This window comes from Sinocyclocheilus grahami, unplaced genomic scaffold (assembly GCF_001515645.1).
Source record: "Sinocyclocheilus grahami isolate Dianchi unplaced genomic scaffold, SAMN03320097.WGS_v1.1 scaffold411.1, whole genome shotgun sequence".
NCBI classification, from domain to species: Eukaryota; Metazoa; Chordata; class Actinopteri; order Cypriniformes; family Cyprinidae; genus Sinocyclocheilus; species Sinocyclocheilus grahami.
This window is the reverse complement of record NW_015505590.1, coordinates 257,069-275,296: the sequence shown is the minus strand read 5'-3', so window position 1 is coordinate 275,296 and position 18,228 is coordinate 257,069. Positions and strand designations below refer to the sequence as shown.

General features: G+C 41.0%; 2 protein-coding genes across 2 annotated transcripts in view; both read right to left on the bottom strand.

Moving 5' to 3' along the window:
- Positions 1-13: 13 nt before the first annotated feature.
- Positions 14-6,115, bottom strand: ltc4s (leukotriene C4 synthase). Its single transcript, XM_016232476.1, has 5 exons — positions 6,020-6,115; positions 3,160-3,259; positions 2,995-3,065; positions 573-654; positions 14-498 (listed from the first exon to the last, which is right to left on the bottom strand). The coding sequence occupies exons 1-5, from the start codon at positions 6,078-6,080 to the stop codon at positions 348-350; spliced, it is 465 nt and encodes a 154-aa protein (XP_016087962.1). The 5' UTR covers positions 6,081-6,115; the 3' UTR covers positions 14-347.
- A 308-nt stretch (positions 6,116-6,423) lies between these two features.
- The window catches only part of maml1 (mastermind-like transcriptional coactivator 1), a 47,214-nt gene continuing 35,409 nt past the window's right edge, over positions 6,424-18,228 (bottom strand). The window contains exons 3-5 of the mRNA XM_016232475.1: positions 12,929-13,105; positions 12,212-12,389; positions 6,424-9,197 (exon numbers count right to left, since the gene is read on the bottom strand). Of these exons, the coding sequence (XP_016087961.1) occupies positions 8,185-9,197; positions 12,212-12,389; positions 12,929-13,105 (1,368 nt within the window). The 3' untranslated portion in view covers positions 6,424-8,184. The remainder of the gene's footprint in view (positions 9,198-12,211; positions 12,390-12,928; positions 13,106-18,228) is intronic.

Below are 18,228 nucleotides of genomic sequence, written 5' to 3'. Positions count from 1 at the left end.
ATCAATTAAAAGCCTCTAGTTGAAATATAAACGTAATAACATATTAAGTAAACTAATTTTAGCTATTTGAAAATACCAACAGTAATGGTTTCTATGCAATTATTAAACATTTGAAGCAAACATTTGAATAACTGATGGTTTTGCATGAGTACACTGCAGATGAACTCACACTCTTTCCTGGAGCAAGCAATAGTAGCCTGTATTCATTTTTTATATAAATACATTTGATATAAATCTTTCTTTAGAGGAGACAAATATACATATTTTTGTGGTTTTGCCACCTATTCCATTGCAGGTGCTAAAGCCTTCCCTGTTCTCAGCTTCCTGCAGACCTGCATCCAGATCCTTCATGTGTGTTCGGTCAGGCCCAGAACATGACTAAAGGAGTGCAGCAGGTCCAGTCCCAGATAGGCCTGTGTCATGGTGCAGACAACCCCCAGCCCAGCCAGAGCGATCAGCATCCACAGCATCTTTGCACTGAAGTACAGCGGCTCCAGTCTGCCAGCGGACAGTAAGGGGTCAGCAGCACGACTGGGCAAACATGAACATAACTACAGTGCTGGATCACTCACCTGCCCTGAGCAGACTCCACATAGCCGTGGAAGTACAGATACCGTCCATAAAGGTACAGCAGCCCGAACATCACTGCCAACGCTAGAGAGCAAGAAAATCATCATGTCATTTTCTGTGTGAGTGGTCTGTTCATATCACTAAACCCAAGTAATTGTAATTGCGATGCTTGACTTAACGTAATATATTGATCACCACCTTCATTTAGGCTTACATTTATTCCTTTAGGTCTGAATGGAGGTGTTTTTGAAGAACACAACAGCAACAGAACAGGCATAGTGTTTTGCATAAAACGTTTTCAAGGGATTTTTTGTTTACATGCAAATCAGAGGTGTGAGATGTCAGATGTGAGAGTTTTTTTTTTTTTGCCATTTAATCTAGATAGACTAAATATAGCTAACCAAAGCAAGGCAGATATATTATTTATACAGTCCTCACGAGGGAAAGTTCCCCTTTGTACACGTCTCTGGTTTAGATGCTCGCTCAACACAGCCAAGCTATTTTGCTGCTCTACCAGTTTGACGTCTCTCAAGTGCCACGATAAACCCATCCAAACAGACCAGAAGGAACATCTTGGCATTTTTATTCTTTCGAATGTAACATTCTAGATGCTCTCTTTTTCTGCAAAATAAATCAAGTGTGTTTCTGTGCTTGCAGCAGTAGCAGAATGTACAGTCAAACCAAAAATTATTCAGACAGCAGATATAATTTTTGATATTTCTTTACTAGTGGGTGCAGGACATTATAGTTCATTAATGTAAGTGAGGATAGCAAAATAAAGTAAACTGTATTATACCCAGAAATTCTTCATACAGTGGACTACCAGTAAAATTGATAAAAATATGGGAGCAAACATTATTCAGACACTTTGACCTGACCATGTTTGCCTGCGTCCCAGTGGGCATACTATCCATTCTAAATTCTATGAGATAGTAATTTTCAGTACTATTTAGGGCAGATAGGGTGGATAGTATGCACATTGGGACACAGGGTAAGTGCTTTTCTTTAATTGCTAATGCGACCTTTTTACACCACAGACTGAACAAAATGAAGCATTGCTTGGTAATTGGTTGACCTAAATTAGTATTATCTAATTGTGTACTTACATTTAACAGCTGAATTCATTACATACCTTTCTATCAAAGTTATCTGATATTATCAAGATGAATTTGTTCTGACACCGTTTAACTCTGAGTTCTTGTCATAGCTTATTTTATTACCATTTTCTAGCGAATAAACTGATCATGTGAGAAATGTTGAGGCTGTCTGAATACATTTTGGTTTGACTGATATTTGTGAGCACATCAAGCTGCTTGACCGTGACTTATTAAAGGGGTCATATGATGCGATTTCAAGTTTTCTTTTCTCTTCGGAGTGTTACAAGCTGATTGTGCATAGATAAGATCCCTGAAGTTGCAAAGACTAAAGTCTCAAAACCAAAGAGATATTCTTTATCAAAGTTAAGACTCTGCCACGCCCCCCTAAAACGGCTCGTTCTAACACGCCCCCACATATCTACCTCACTATGTGGAAATATGTGCGCGCGCGAGCGAGCGAAAGCGAGAGAGAGCGCGAAAGCGAGAGAGGGAGCGGGAGAGAGAGCGCAAGACCGAGAGAGAGCGCGAGAGAGAGAGAGAGGGAGAGCGAGAGAGAGAACGGGAGAGAGAGAGGGAGAGCGAGAGAGAGAGCGGGAGAGAGAGAGGGAGAGCGCGAGAGCGAGAGCGGGAGAGAGAGAGAGAGAGAGAGAGAGAGGGAGGGAGAGCGAGAGAGAGAGCGGGAGAGAGAGAGGGAGGGCAAGAGAGAGGGCGAGAGAGAGCGCGAGAGAAAGAGAGGGAGAGCGAGAGAGAGAGCGAGAGAGAACGCGAGAGCGAGAGAGGGTCACATCACAGTGGAGTCAGCTGTCTTAACCGTGGCTTGTGTACTGCAAACACATACCAGCTTCATCACTGTGTCTGTCACACGACTCTGTTCCCCTTTCGGGCTCTGTCTTTTTTTTTTGAAAGCTTGAAGCTCGCGATTATGGTAAGGGGCGTTACATTTCCGATGAGTGCTTGCAGTGTTCGGCCAATCACAATGCACTGGGTCAGCTGGCCAATCAGAGCAGACTGCGCTTGTCGGAAGGAGGGACTTTGTAGAAAACGAAGTGTTTGAGAGAGGCGGGGCATAGAGGACCTACAATAATGTACAGTATTTGAAAAATAATGTGTTTTTTGAACATTAAAGCATGTCAACATATTCTGTTACACCAAATACACAAAATAATGATCTTTTAAAAAAGCATCATATGACCCCTTTAATACCACAAACTATAAAAGTGTGGTCTCTGCATTTTATCAAGATTAATTCATATGTTCTGTGAGCAAAGCTGAACTGCCATTAGCCTACCTGATAATTCTTGGGTTTTTTCAGTTCAGGGAAACTCACCTTGACTGAAGAAAACTCCAGCCAGCCAAAGCGAGAAGACGAACAGGGGGAAATACTCGGAACAGTTTGCTCTGGTAAAGCAAGAATATGACAAATGAGACTAAACCTGTCGAGATCTACATTCCTCTCAGTGAAGTTGATTCAGTTGACAGATGCCTGACTTACTGGGCTCGAAAGACCCTCTCAAACTCCGGAGGTCCGGTGGTGGCAGGTGGAGAGACCGAGTGCTTTCTCCGAGCGTAGATCACCTTCAGAGAGAAGTATGCTGACAGGACAGTAAACACACTTCCATCAGATCAGACGGATTGTGAAGGTAAAGAAATTACTAACACACATTGCAAAATATACTGTTCTTAATCTGGATGTTTGGTTTTTCATTAAAAATATATCCATCACCCCAGGGTGGGAATTACGCAGTGACCATCGGAGAGGGCAGAACACATTATGTATGCAATTACATAATGTGCCGATTAATTAATCAAATGAATCTCAAATGAATGAGATTAATTAACATGTACATGTGCCAGAAAGTTATTATTAAAGATAATAGTTATCATTGTGTTAATTTTGAAAAAAACAACAACACTGAATAGACATTACAAAAAGGTAGCTGAAATATAAGTAGCTTTAGAAAGAAATATTTTAATTCAACATAAAAAATACAAACAAATTGTGAAATATGAAATTATTTGAAAAAGAAACGATACTCTGAATATAAAACTAAATGCGCCAGTAGGTGGCGGAAAATCCAAATTAACATGTACATGTGCCAATTAAAGATAAAGTTATTATTAAAGATAATAGTTATCATTGTGTTAATTTTGAAAAAAACAACAACACTGAATAGACATTACAAAAAGGTAGCTGAAATATAAGTAGCTTTAGAAAGAAATATTTTAATTCAACATAAAAAATACAAACAAATTGTGAAATATGAAATTATTTGAAAAAGAAACGATACTCTGAATATAAAAATAAATGCGCCAGTAGGTGGCGGAAAATCCGTCTTAAGGGAGTCATTCATTCAATCAATTCGTTCAAATGGCTGATTCATTCAGAAACGAAGCAAGTGACTGCCTTCATGAATGGTTCACTGAATCATTGATTCACTCCATTCATTTAAAAACGTGGATTTATTAATGAAACACCGCTGTGTGTTGTTGATCAAAGACGCACAACGGTTCTCCAAGAGCTTTATTTTCATTGGTAAAATTACTGACAATGTGTCTAAAATGTAATTATTCACACCTTTACCTTATCTTCATTCTTAGGTAAAAACTTATGTACCCTATTTTTGTCTACCAGCCAATGATGATTCTGAAAAAAAAACAAAAAAAACACGCAGTGTGTGTTATAGTAACACAGCTTTCACGCGCATCTGACGGAGTATTTCAGCGGTGCTGTTGAACAGGGGCGGATTTGGGGGCCCCAGGCAAAATACAGGAATGGAAAAAAAAAAAAAAAACACGCAGTGTGTGTTATAGTAACACAGCTTTCACGCGCATCTGACGGAGTATTTCAGCGGTGCTGTTGATCAGGGGCGGATTTGGGGGCCCCAGGCAAAATACAGGAATGGGGCCCTATACAATTTCACACATTTACAACCTTGAGGTTGCTTTCACTGTTGCTCGCTGCTGCACGACCGTGTCCCATAGTTGTGTCTAATCTTTTAGATTTTTCATGTACATGTTATAAATAAAGGATTTCTTTAATGTTGTAAATCCCTTGTTCACATTTAAACAGGGTATAATAATACTAGAGTAGGTTGGACACTAGGTGGTGCGTTGGGGTAATTTTCACTATGTAATTGTCTACACAACGAAAGGCTGTCGAATTCTAAACTTTAAAATATACATTTATTTTTGTATTTATTTTAATTGCACATTTAAATTAAACTGAAGGAAATTATAAATTTACATGCTTAAGGATTATTTCAACCAAACATGAAGTGTGCCTGTGTGGAAAGTGACTGTGCATGGTCCTCCTTGGGTCTTTCACAAAAACGAGTGAGCACCATTTAAAAAAATTAAAATAGGCCCTATGTAATATGCACTGTTGCTTAGTATTAAAATTATAGCTTCAGATGCATGATATCGGTAGGGCCCTATGAAATCCGTTTTTTCCCCCCAAATTAGCCTGTTAAATTTTTGTTAAATATTTTTCGTTAAATGCACGTCTTTGAACACCAGAGCAACCACTTGCGCGTCCGCACTGAACGCGCATCTCACATATAAAAAGCATTTTAGGGCCCAAGGCGGTCGCCTACCTTTGCCTAATGGTTAAGTCCGCCCCTGCTGTTGATGTTGTGGTTATTTTAGCAAATTGTTTGCTCCATAAATTCAGTTCAGCAGCATTAAGTTGAAGAGGGTAAACGTGATCTCTCGACTGAATCTACACGCGCATTTCAGGTGTTCTTGCTCCGTCCAAGCAATAAATGCACGTCTTTGAATGAGCGCTGTAGCGTATTCTTCACCCGCTCAGGGAGGCTACTGACAATACGACCCATTTCAGGAGCTGCCAAAATTATATTTTAAAATCAGTTAGGGCTATAGAAATGCATATTAATAGTTACAGGTAAATCTCAGTATTATGCGTAGGCTAGCCTTCTTTGTCTGTTTGTCCAACTAATTTCAATACATATATTACTTTAAAATGCGTACATCCTAGTAGTAGCTAGTTCAGGTGCATTTCGAATTTTTTTCTTCGATCAAGCCTAAAACTTAGTGTATTACTTTTTTTTTTTTTTTAAACAGCCACTTTTTGCTTTCTAGCATGATTTATAACTCTACTGATCATTCTCTTCTCTAAAGTCCAACTTTCACATATACTACATCAACACTCACGGATACAGTCACGGTCAATTTTACAGTTTGATATTTTTATCTCCATTCTAGCGCGAGCTATAACTTTAATGTAGGACACCAGCGCGTTTCATCATACAGTGCAATCTGTTTCTCTGTGCATATGAACGTCAAAACTGACAAATATTGATTTGATTGACCATCTACAATCATGTGGTAATTACCTTGTTCCAGCAATCCCAAAACTGTGACGGCTGCTAACAGCACGACCTGCTCCAGCATCATTTCTGTGCACAGTGAGGTCCTACACTATCCTCTATATCTGTTCATACCTCACTCACAGGCAGCTCTTTTCATCACTCTTATATTAGCATGACTAGAGTGGGCGGGACATAGCTATAACCCGAATTACATCAGTATTAGGGAGATTTGTCAGCACGTATTGCTAGACATATTGCATATGAATGATGCATTCAACAAAAGTGAATGAGAAACAGCCCCATTTACCTTTGAAATAAATTAATGCTAGTTGTCTTATCAAAACTTCATTGAAAATCTGGTGTGACAACTAACTTTATAATTTCTGAACAAAAGATGCCCTCCTTTTATTCCACGGCTTTTTGATCATTACTTGTTTTGTGTCAAGATGTGTTTTAAGCTGGGGTTATGTTTATTGGAATGTGTTTTCTGAACCTCATTACACGTCAAAACTTAGTTGCTAATGCACAAACCTTTCCAGACATGCATAAAACAATAAACAGACACACCAAACAAGACCGTTTCTAGAGAACTATATTTACACAATACTCTTGTTTTACAGAGAACAATAATAAAAAGTATAAAATACTTACAAAATTTTGCAACAATGTACATATAAAAATAAGATCTATCTTCTCCTGAACAATAAAAACTGCATACGTACAAAATAATATATAAATATACATGAAATCCTGTCACAGAATCTCAGATGAAGAGAGAGTTCAGGTAACACGGTTCGGACCGGCACCTGACCTGCCCTCAATGTAACGTCAGACACCAGAGGGAGAAAACAAACAGGAATATTAACCCTCTCACCAACACAGAAGCTCTGTGCTTTTCAGAAAAAAAGGGAAAAAACAACTTAGTGTAGTGTAACATGAAAGTCTAATGACGCGATCGACTTTCACTGGAGCACTGTAGAGTTCATCAGTTCATCCTCCTCACTATTAGTCTCAGCTACACTCCTTCAAGCGGTCACGGCCTGAGTAAGCAAACCCCAAAGCATCTACTTCCTAAATTTAGTCAATGAGAAACTAACCAATGAACATAAACCATATGGAACTTAAAGACGACAACTTTAGTTTAGGTGAACTGTCACGCCCTTCCAAACCCACTATCTTTAGTGGAAGATAAAAATGAAGAATGGTAATACACACAGGCTCAGTTTTCTGGATGGAGAAGAGGCTTCAGTACTCTGGATACACTGCTTTTGTGACGAGCAGCTTGTTACTATATGAATCAAATTGTTTGCCATTAAACAATCACTTTGGAATTTGTAATAATTTTTTGGAGTTTACAATAAATTATTTTAGAAGAGAATTCGGTCACTTTTGCATCAGAAGTGCTTTTGCTGTATTTTTCATTCATTTCAATGCATGGTATCCATAATCAGTGACTGACTCTCATTCAGATCTGACAGCAATTCAGATATAATGTGATTGGTTATCAAGGCACGTGATCCACGTTGACTGTTACACCAACATTCAACCTCCAACAGCAGAGCCATGCAAGTCGGCATCTCCCTATAAAAAGACCATCTCTGTTTTCTAGTGATCCTGTAGAACTGATTACCTAGTTCAGGTGCGTTTTATTTGGGTTGGGGCTAAACCCTGCTGGGAGCATCATGAAGCAAAGTCTTATGGATTTGGACCAACATGGTTAATAAATGATTCAAAAATGTTCATTTGAGTTAACTATTGCGTTAGACCATTTTACTGTAAATCACATGTTGTGCATCTTCAAGAGTGCAAATTTAAGGCCTGTGGAAGCGTCAAGACACTCCTGACATTGAACAGAGCCTCCTCGTGCCTACAGCAAACACATAGGCAACACAGAGGCTGAACACACGTTTCAGCGCACACTTGTCATAAGAAAATTCAGTGGTTTTACTGAGCCACAGGTTCAGTAGTAGAGCATTTCTCTCTTTGACATTTCCAGTCCAGAGAATACTTCAGTGACACAGGCTTCTGTGCTCTACTTGACCTCTATTATATACACCATATACATACTCAATAGAGAACACAGCAGATCTGACCGTGATATGAGCAGTTTCACCATATCTGAAAACGTGATGTGGATGTACAAGTTTTCTCCTCTACCAAAGGCACTAGTATTGGCCTGTGGCCATCACTCATTGGTGACTAGCCAACAGCTCATCTAGATCATCCATCCACTCTTGCGTTGTCGAATTCTTTAACAGAGAGTCCACCAGGTCGGTCTCGGCAGAAAACCCGGACAAGCTGCTTCCTGATTGGGCGCTGTAGCTAAACTGGAGCTGCTGATTGGCTGTCCTGTTGAGCTGATAGGCCTGACTGCACTGAAGTCCTGCGATGCGGTTGGGTCCGGCCTGTGGCTGGCTGAAAGGTCCCAAGTCAGACAGAACCTGTTGAGTTTGAGACTGCGCTTGCGGCTGCCCCTGCTGTTGGGCCATGCCTGGGTTATTGGTCCGTTGCTGGTTCATGTTAGGCATCATTTGTCCAGGATTCATACCTGCCAGGGTTCTACCAGCTGCACTATTTCCCATGCCTCCCTGGGGAAACGGGGTGTTGTTGGGAAGTTTGGACAATCTTGACTGCATCTGAAAGCCAGAGTTGGGGAAACCTGCTGGCATGCCTCCGTTAGCAGAGCCGGGCTGGAGACCTGGATGCTGTTGGGGCTGCTGCTGCCATGACTGGGCCTGTGAGGGCAAGGCACCTTGAATATTGGTTGGCATGGAGCTGGGCATAGCAGAGCCCATGTTATTAGCCAAGGCGTTGGGCATGCTGTTGGGCATACGGACCAGCTGCTGCTGCTGCTGTTGTTGTTTCAGCATAGCAGCATTGGGCTGGTTTTTCAAGTGTGCTTGTTGCTGAGCCGCTAGAACGTTCTGGCGGTAAGCGGCAGACATGGAGGACACTGACGGTCTCTGCTGGTTGGGGTGGGAGGGATGCATGGGCATGTTGCCGTAGAGGACTTGTTGCACGTCGAGACCGCAGGATGGGAGGTTCATGTCTGCTTGACTGGCAGCTGGAGCGGGACCAGTGCTTGGTCCAGTATTCTGGCCAACCCCCATTCCCATCATGCCTTGTGCCTGAGAGAACATCCGTTGCGTTCCAGGCGTGGGGCCACTCAGAGAGCTGACATTTCCTATTGGTTGAGACGCACCTAAAACAGAGTAGGGCACACAATCATAATTAGAACATGGCATAATTTGCCATTTAGAAAAATGTATTTTAAAAAAAAATATTTTCAGTGTTGACCAGTGAAATTAAAGTGAAATGGAAGAAGCCACAGATCTTTTCTTCAATATTAGGGCCTTTCGCACCGCAGGAACCTTTTCATAGTACCAGAACTAATTGTGGAACTACCCACTTTTCTGCGTGTTCGCACCGCCGGAACTGGGAGCGATTTTAGTACCGGACTGCCTTTTTCGAGAACCAAATTAGCTCCTACTCCGGAGCAGGGTCTAACCAGCACAACTGGTACTAATCGTGACGTAAGTAGACATTGATTGGCCAAACGCATACGAAAACACCCTCACCCGCCATGATTTAAAACTCCGTGTAAACATACTGTAAGCATGTCAACTTATTTCGTAAGTATGGAGAACAGCGATAGATGGACGGACGCTGAAGTGCAGGCATTTGTAGCACTGCCAGTTGTCGTTTGAGATTCTTAGTCCTCCTTTCCGTTCTTTCAGTCGCTTTACGTATACGTCGACTTTCCATGTCCACTGTGAAACCCGCGAGACACAACAAACACCGCTCCGATCACAGCGTCCTCCATCCTCCTGTTGTTAATGTTGTTTTTCTTTGTTTCTGTTGTTGAACGCCGCGCATAGTACATACTCTCGGTGCGAATGCAACCCTTTAAATGGTACTGGGAAATAGTTCGCGCAAAATCGTCCCAGTACTTTAGTACCGTACGTTTAGTTCTGGAACTAAAGCGGTGCGAAAGGGCCTATTGTAATGTACATCTGAGTGTAAAAGATTATGGGGCGGGACTTGGTTCTATATATATACAGGTGCATCTCAATAAATTAGAATGTCGTGGAAAAGTTCATTTATTTCAGTAATTCAACTCAAATTGTGAAACTCATGTATTAAATAAATTCAGTGCACACAGACTGAAGTAGTTTAAGTCTTTGGTTCTTTTAATTGTGATGATTTTGGCTCACATTTAACAAAAACCCACCAATTCACTATCTCAACAAATTAGAATACTTCATAAGACCAATAAAAAAAACAGTTTTAGTGAATTGTTGGCCTGTTTACTGTATATGCACTCAATACTTGGTAGGGGCTCCTTTTGCTTTAATTCTTTAATTACTGCCTCAATTCGGCGTGGCATGGAGGTGATCAGTTTGTGGCACTGCTGAGGTGGTATGGAAGCCCAGGTTTCTTTGACAGTGGCCTTCAGCTCATCTGCATTTTTTGGTCTCTTGTTTCTCATTTTCCTCTTGACAATACCCCATAGATTCTCTATACCCCATATCTGGTCTGGTGAGTTTGCTGGCCAGTCAAGCACACCAACACCATGGTCATTTAACCAACTTTTGGTGCTTTTGGCAGTGTGGGCAGGTGCCAAATCCTGCTGGAAAATGAAATCAGCATCTTCAAAAAGCTGGTCAGCAGAAGGAAGCATGAAGTGCTCCAAAATTTCTTGGTAAACGGGTGCAGTGACGTTGGTTTTCAAAAAACACAATGGACCAACACCAGCAGATGACATTGCACCCCAAATCATCACAGACTGTGGAAACTTAACACTGCACTTCAAGCAACTTGGGCTATGAGCTTCTCCACCCTTCCTCCAGACTCTTGGTTTTCAAATGAAATACAAAACATCTGAAAAGAGGACTTTGGACCACTGGGCAACAGTCCAGTTCTCCTTTTCTTTTGCCCAGGTAAGACGCCACTGACGTTTTAACTTTTCCACAACATTCTAATTTATTGAGATGCACCTGCATATCAGTTGTTGATTGGATGTTAAGATGTGGGCGTGGCGCGCAGCAGTGGAGGCAGATGAATATAAGCTTGCAATTACTAGGTCAAAGTGTTCCAAATTAAATAATTCACAGCGAGACTAATAAAATGGATTCGGAAAATATATAGGGTGAATTTTCATTTAATGAAGATTTTAAGCAATACTCCTTAACCAAACCAGAAACATTCTACACTCAAGCATGTACACAAGATTTTTGATAAGTCAAGTCGCCTTACTGCGTGCAGGCTTGTTTTTAAGACCAGGCTGCTTGCTTCTCTTGCAAGATCTGACAACACTGAAACTGCATTCTAAACTCATTCGCCACAATTTTATTTTACCAGCTCTACTTTGCAGGGAAAACTGCTCCGGTCATCATTTACTCAACCTTATTTTGTTCCAAACCCACAAGACTTTTATTAATCTTTGAAACTCAAATTAAAATAATGTTAATGAAACCAGAGAGGTTACTGCCCGACAGTCCAAGCAAAACTTTGATCCAAAAAGGTCAAAGGCGTCATGAAACAAATCTTCATGAACCTTAGCGGTCTTGTGAAGAGATATGTTTGCCTAATATAAAGAACAGATTTAACTTCAGCTTTTATTTACATTTAAACAATGATCAACACATACATAGAGTGTAAAGGTCAAATTTATGGTTAGACTTAACCCTTTGGATCATCCAAGTTTTGATTTGAATTAAAACATTCATTTGATTATTCTTCGAAACACAGTCTCTTAGGTTTGGAACAACATGAGGGTGAATAAATAATGATAATTTTGAGGTGAACTAAGCTTTTAAAAGTAGACTCACAGATGAACGATAGCTGCTGTTTGTAACGGCACCACACACTAAACTTACTGTGTGCCTGTCATTCAAATGAGTCTATCAATAAACACACTTGCAAATCAGATGGGCTTGTTTGTAACAAAAGGCTACTTGTGTTGACCTACAGAGCCAGGAAGCTTGTGTCATACTGAACTTTTCTCGTAATCAGAAAAACACAGGCCTCATTTACACCTGTTTAACATCTGACTCATGTGATCCAATCTCAAGTCAAGACCAAACCGCTTAATTATACTTATTCCACTCTAATTTCTAGCATCCACCCATGTGTGTCCATCCTGTTGATGCAACATGTAACAAACAGCAGGAGTTAAAGGGGCCAAGTGATGATCAAGAAGAGAAAGGTGAATACCGGAGATGGTGTGTTCGCTTAAGCCGGAGGAGTGCTGCTGGGCCAGGCAAAGCGGCACACCGGCGAACTGAGAGACCTGTTGCTGCTGCTGGAATGGGTTTTGCTGGACCTGCGGGTTCTGTTGGTCCTGGTACTGAGGCGGTGGACGGGTCAGATGCCTCTGCAGCTGCTGCTTCTCCTGAGTCAAATACACTTCAGTTAGTACTTCAAATACTGTGATCGATGATGATATTAACAGACTTTCAGGAGAGGAACAACACTGTTGCCAAAGGTTTTATTATTCTTGTGAGGCTGCTGCCCCCTAGAGGTGGACTTTCAAAACAGGACGACCCAGAGAATTGATGTGTTAAGGCTAGATGGTATTCAGATTCGTCTACTGGGTATGTGCACACCAGTGTTGTTCTGCCACCACTATGCACACGCAGCTGTAAGTGACGTCTACTCCAAACAGATCTATACACAAACACACAGTTTTGGCTCCAAGTTTGGTTTAAATTAGCCACTTTTGAAGTAGTTGTAAAATATAAAATCACCATCTGCTGATAAAAACTGAATTCCATATTTGCAACCTCAACTGTATCATTAGGTTAAAGAATTATTAATTATGAGGATGATTATTATTAATAATACATGTAATTGAACATTGCCGTCTTTAATCATGTTACTATTGCTGGCATATTATAGAAGCAAAAATAACAAGAATATCGGCCACGGCACCTGCTCGGCCATCATCTGTCTCTGGAGGAACTGCTTCTGCTGACTGATCAGCTGCATCTGCTGCTTCATGTAGGCCGCGTTACTGTGGCTCCCCGGGATGCTGTTGCTGCTCTGTTGTGGCGTCATAGTGTTACCCGGGCCAGGAACATGAGTGCTGGAGGGGTAAGACCCTGAATCCTGCAGAAACCGAGCGAGAAATGACTCATTAAACAATAAAAATGACGGAAGACAAAATATTTCTGGTTTGACTTGAGTTGACTTGATTTTAGCTTATTGGCACATCTGTTTCACAGGATATTTCATGGCAAACAAAGTCCATGTTTCAAAGTCAAGTGAATCCCACAATATTGACATTTTGGTGCTTCACCAATCAATAAATGTCCATGAGTTCATCTATGTCCAATATGACAGACACCTTGTATACAAAACTTGGTCATGCCTAGATTTAATACATCTTGTTCCTACAACAGAATTTATTTTACAAAGTTTGTTATTTGGACATTCTTCCCATTCCGCTTGCAATTTCTATTATATGTTTTTCTGATTTTACCATTTTCCCCCGTCTTATAAGTTGTGGGGAATGAGAGTACCATGCATCCTTAATTTTATCATCAACTAGCAGTTTCTTTTTTCCTCTGTAACCAACAGTATATCAATTAATTACATTTCTACTTTCATTTATACAGATATACCTTACTAAATGCCTTACTCCAGTTGTAATAAACATCAATCTGTGCTGTGGGAAGTTTTACTCAAACATTATAGAAGAGCTGTTAATATTATCTTCGAGGTTAGCAGATGAGGCGCTACCACATGACACTTCAATGGTACTTGTGTTAACCTGCAGAGCCAGGAAGCTCGTCATACTGAACTTTGATTTTTGAGAAGAAAAACAGAGGTCTTTTTTTTTTTTTAGATACAGAATACGGGCCGAAACTGGGTCCAAATCAATTAATCACCTAAACTATATTTGGAGGTGACCAGGGGAGAGCAAGTGACTACATCCAATTTCTAGTGTAAACTAGGTCTTCACAGGACCAATAGGGTCTGAAAACCCAAAGTCTGGATCCAGCTCTGATATTAGCAGCCTTGGATCTTCAGTGCTTAAAGAGAGTCCTTTCTCAGGCTAGCGAGAGATGACTCTTACATAACACTACAAATTACAACTGATGAACTAACAACAAAAAAGTTGGCAAAAGTTCTGATGCTCAGAAATCCTAAATTTAATCAAAATCACGTGACACTGAGGACTGTAGTAATGGCTGATGAAAATTTGGCTTTGCCACCTCAGGAATAAATTAAAATTTTAAAGTATATTAAAATAGAAAACAGTTATTTTAAATTGAAAATATTTCACAATATTACTGTTTTTACTGTATATTTGTCAAATTAATGCAGCCTTGAACATAAGAGATTCAAGAAAAAAATTCTTACTGATCCCAAACTTTGGCAAAAAAATTAAATACATTATGCAATAACATTTATATTATAATAATATATACATGTCTTACATATGTATATAAAGTAAATTATGATATATTCTTAATATAGCACTGCATTACAAGAAAGAATCAGAATTTAGGTAGCAAATACTAATGGTCTTAAACACCTAAAATTAGGCTTTATTTTCTGTTTAGTATAATATCTTATTTCTTCCTTTTGATTTTGTGGTTAAGTATAACTAGGACACACTCTTGGCAGGTTTTGTGTGATTCCCCCTCCTACAGTATAATTAATACAATCTAGACCAGCTGAATGCTTCAAATCTCACTGCTTAGAAAAACTCCCGTTTAAATTCACACACACATCTCCTCTCTGATCTGACCTGATCGTGAGGCAAAAACCTTCTTCAGCACCTCTGGACTACAGACAGAGGCGAAGACAGTTTAAAAATATATCAGATGTCAGCGCTGGCAGGCACCCTTTCACAACAAACACCCGGCACACTCTCGCACACACACTCAGAGCGAATAGAGGTCAGCGACGACACTAAACGCTGTTAACTGAAGAGTGAGATGCAGACAGAGATTTTACAAAAGAGAGTTAACAATAGCAAGTCGATGAACTATGCAAGTAAATGTTGATATCTAGCAAGAAAGTAAAAGCTAAATGGGTTAAAGGGCTATATTTGAACAGAAAGACGGTGTTAAAACGGGGGCTGATCCGAAAATACTCTGCGCAGGATGACGGCCAGCACGCATGAAAGACTGCTTTGTCGCCCCCTCCTCTCCTCTCTGGCTCCGTCTGTCCTTTTCTCTGTTGACTCGTCTCTGGCAGCCCATCCCAGCCCCCACCGCAGTGTGTGAGTGTGTGTGTGTGTGTGTGTGTGTGTGTGTGTGAGAGAGAGAGAGAGAGAGAGAGAATGGCTGTCTGCTCTCTGCTCCTTAGCAACCAGCTGCCTGACCCAGACAAACTTCAACCCCGGGGCGCATGAGGCTCACTGCCAGACACACACACACACGCCGACGGAAAAAAACCCTCCAACTGGATAATATACTCAAAATGATTTTAATTTATGTATTATATTAATTTGCTTCCGACTGTGAATGTTGCTATGATTTATTCATGACTGTTAGTCACCATTAAAAAAAAATCTAAATTATATTGATTATTCTTATTTTATGGAATATTGCCTATTCATCCATTCACATAATTCTTTTAAAATTCATGTGCTCATAATTTTTTTTATCAAAACCCCCTCCTCCTTGCAACATCTCCATAATAATAATAATAATAAAATAAAATGCAAACATGAAGACTTGTATTTGCATCTTTAAAGATCCACTTGCAGTTTCTTTTTTCTCTGTTTTCCACTGTACATATTTTGACATTACATTTTTACTTTTATTTATATGGATATGACTTACCAAATGCCTTACTGCATAGTTGTGTGCGGAGGGTAGTTATATTCATTTTGTTAAAAACACTTGAAAGAAACGCTCCCTGCTGCCAAGAATATCTTCAAGGTTAGCGGATGAGGAGTAAGTTATTCGGCTCCTATAAAGTTTTTTGAAGGTCTCTGACTGCTCTTGAAGTGGCTGTTAGGTACAGTATATTCCCTTATTATAAAGTGGTGCTGATCACACTCTGTTTGGAAATGTCACGGATAGAGAAAAGAAAACTGTTTGTTTGATTGTTAAGCACATCACTGAACAACTACCTTGATTATTTTGAGATGGATTAATTACATTTTTAAACTTAAAATCTTGGAAATGAAAGCGAAAATTTCATTTCCAGAATAATTTTTTTTACCCTGACAACAGACTGATAACATCATTGATAATTCCTTCCCCTTAAGTCTAATTTGAGCACCTCATTTCCACTGCGGTGATGCAGAAAGATCTTGTCATCACTGTTTGAAGATGACACTCGCTTTGATATTTATGTAACGCAATGACATTCAGACATTTTTGTGTGTTCAAATGCTTTGAGACCGCTGTAGTCTGAAACCTAAAACACTAAAACCAGTCACTCATAATACACTTCTCTACCACAGTCACAGTGACATTCTTATGAACTGGTTTGTTTTAACACGCATATATACTCCATTTGATAGCATGACACATGGACTAGAACGTTTCATATGTCTTGTGCCATTCCTTTCCAGAATTTGAGTGATAAAAATGTCTGTTCTCTTTTGAACTTCCATAGTATGGAAAAAAAAACAAAAAACACTGGAATTTAATTGGGAACAGAAACTTACTTGGTTACTTACATAACCTTGTTCCCTGAGATACAGGAACGAGTACTGCATCGCTAGATGCTTATGGGAAAAACAAATTTTTCTCAGAGGACTGAAGATTTTTAAAATCACGCAGTGTAACTGCACGGACATTGGTTCATGCAGTATTTGAAAGACGAACCAATGGCTCGGCAGCAGAGCTGCACGACCCTATGGTGACGAAGCCTGCCAGAATGGGTGGGGCCATCTGGCTATATAAGCGTGCATTTCACCATAGGATCTCAGGTAAATTTGACTGAAGCGACGACACCGAGTTGCACAGCATCACGGCACGGCAAGGAACGCAGTACTCATTCCGTATCTCAGGGAACCAAGGTTACGCAAGTAACCGAATACATTCCCTTTCTATACTTCACTCGTACCGCATTGCTAGATGCTTAGGGGGAACCAATACAATCCCGCCATGCCATGAAAGAGGAATGACTGACACAAACTGGCCTCGAGCAAAAAAGGCTCAGAGGGACCAATTATAAGCAGGGCGATTATAATGCCCAGTCTTGGATAATCATTCCAACGGTTTCGTACAGCCTCAGCACTATTGAAACGGCCAATAGCGTACCTGAAAAATTTGACTGCCTTAGGCAGGTGCGTATCCATTTAAGCAGATAGAACATGAGCCTGCAAGGCCGGAACCTCCAAGCTATAGAACCTGGTGAAAGTGGACGGTGAGGCCCAGCTGGCCGCCGCACAAATGTCTGCTATGGACACACCGCTAGACCATGCTCAGGACTAGGCCACACCCCGAGTGGAATGGGCTCTGACTCCTATGGGGCACTGAAGACCCAGGGAGGAGTATGCTAGCGCAATAGAGTCAACTAACCATCGAAAAATCCTCTGCTTTGTGAACGGGGACCCTTTAGTGCGGTCTCCAAAGCATAAGAAAAGTTGTTCCGACCGCCTGAACGGGGCGGAACGCTCAATGTAAATTCTCAGTACCAATACCTATTTGTTTAACCGATGCTAAAGCCAGTATCAGAGCGGTTTTTAACAACAGGGTTTTAAAGTCCGCAGACTATAGCGGCTCAAAGGGGGAGCCCTTGAGGAATCTTTTGACCGTGGGCGGGTCCCACGCAGGGACCGTGGGGGACCGGGGCGGATTGAGCCTCCAGGATCCTCTCAGGAAACGGACAACTAAGTTGTTCCGGCCCACAGACTGTCCGGCTATAGGAGCATGAAAAGCTGCTATAGCTGCCACATAGACCTTGAGCGTGGAAGGGGAGCGACCCTTGTCCAACAGCTCTTGTAGGTAGGACAATATCACTGATATTTCACATGAAAGGTCTTCGGAACTGGGCGGAAAAGACCGAGCACTTGAGGGCATAGAGACGTCTCATAGAAGGGGCTTTAGCCTGTGAGATAGTATTCAAGATGCTCTCAGGGCAATCTACTGATTCCCATCGATAGCCCAGAGGTGCAGAGCCCACAGCTCAGGCTGGGGGTGCCAAATCGTCCTGTTTGCCTGAGAGAGGAGGTCCTGCCGCAGGAGAATGGGCCACGGGGCTGCTGTTAGCAGCTGAAACAAAGCGGGGCCACCAGATGGACCATGTGTCTGTGTTCC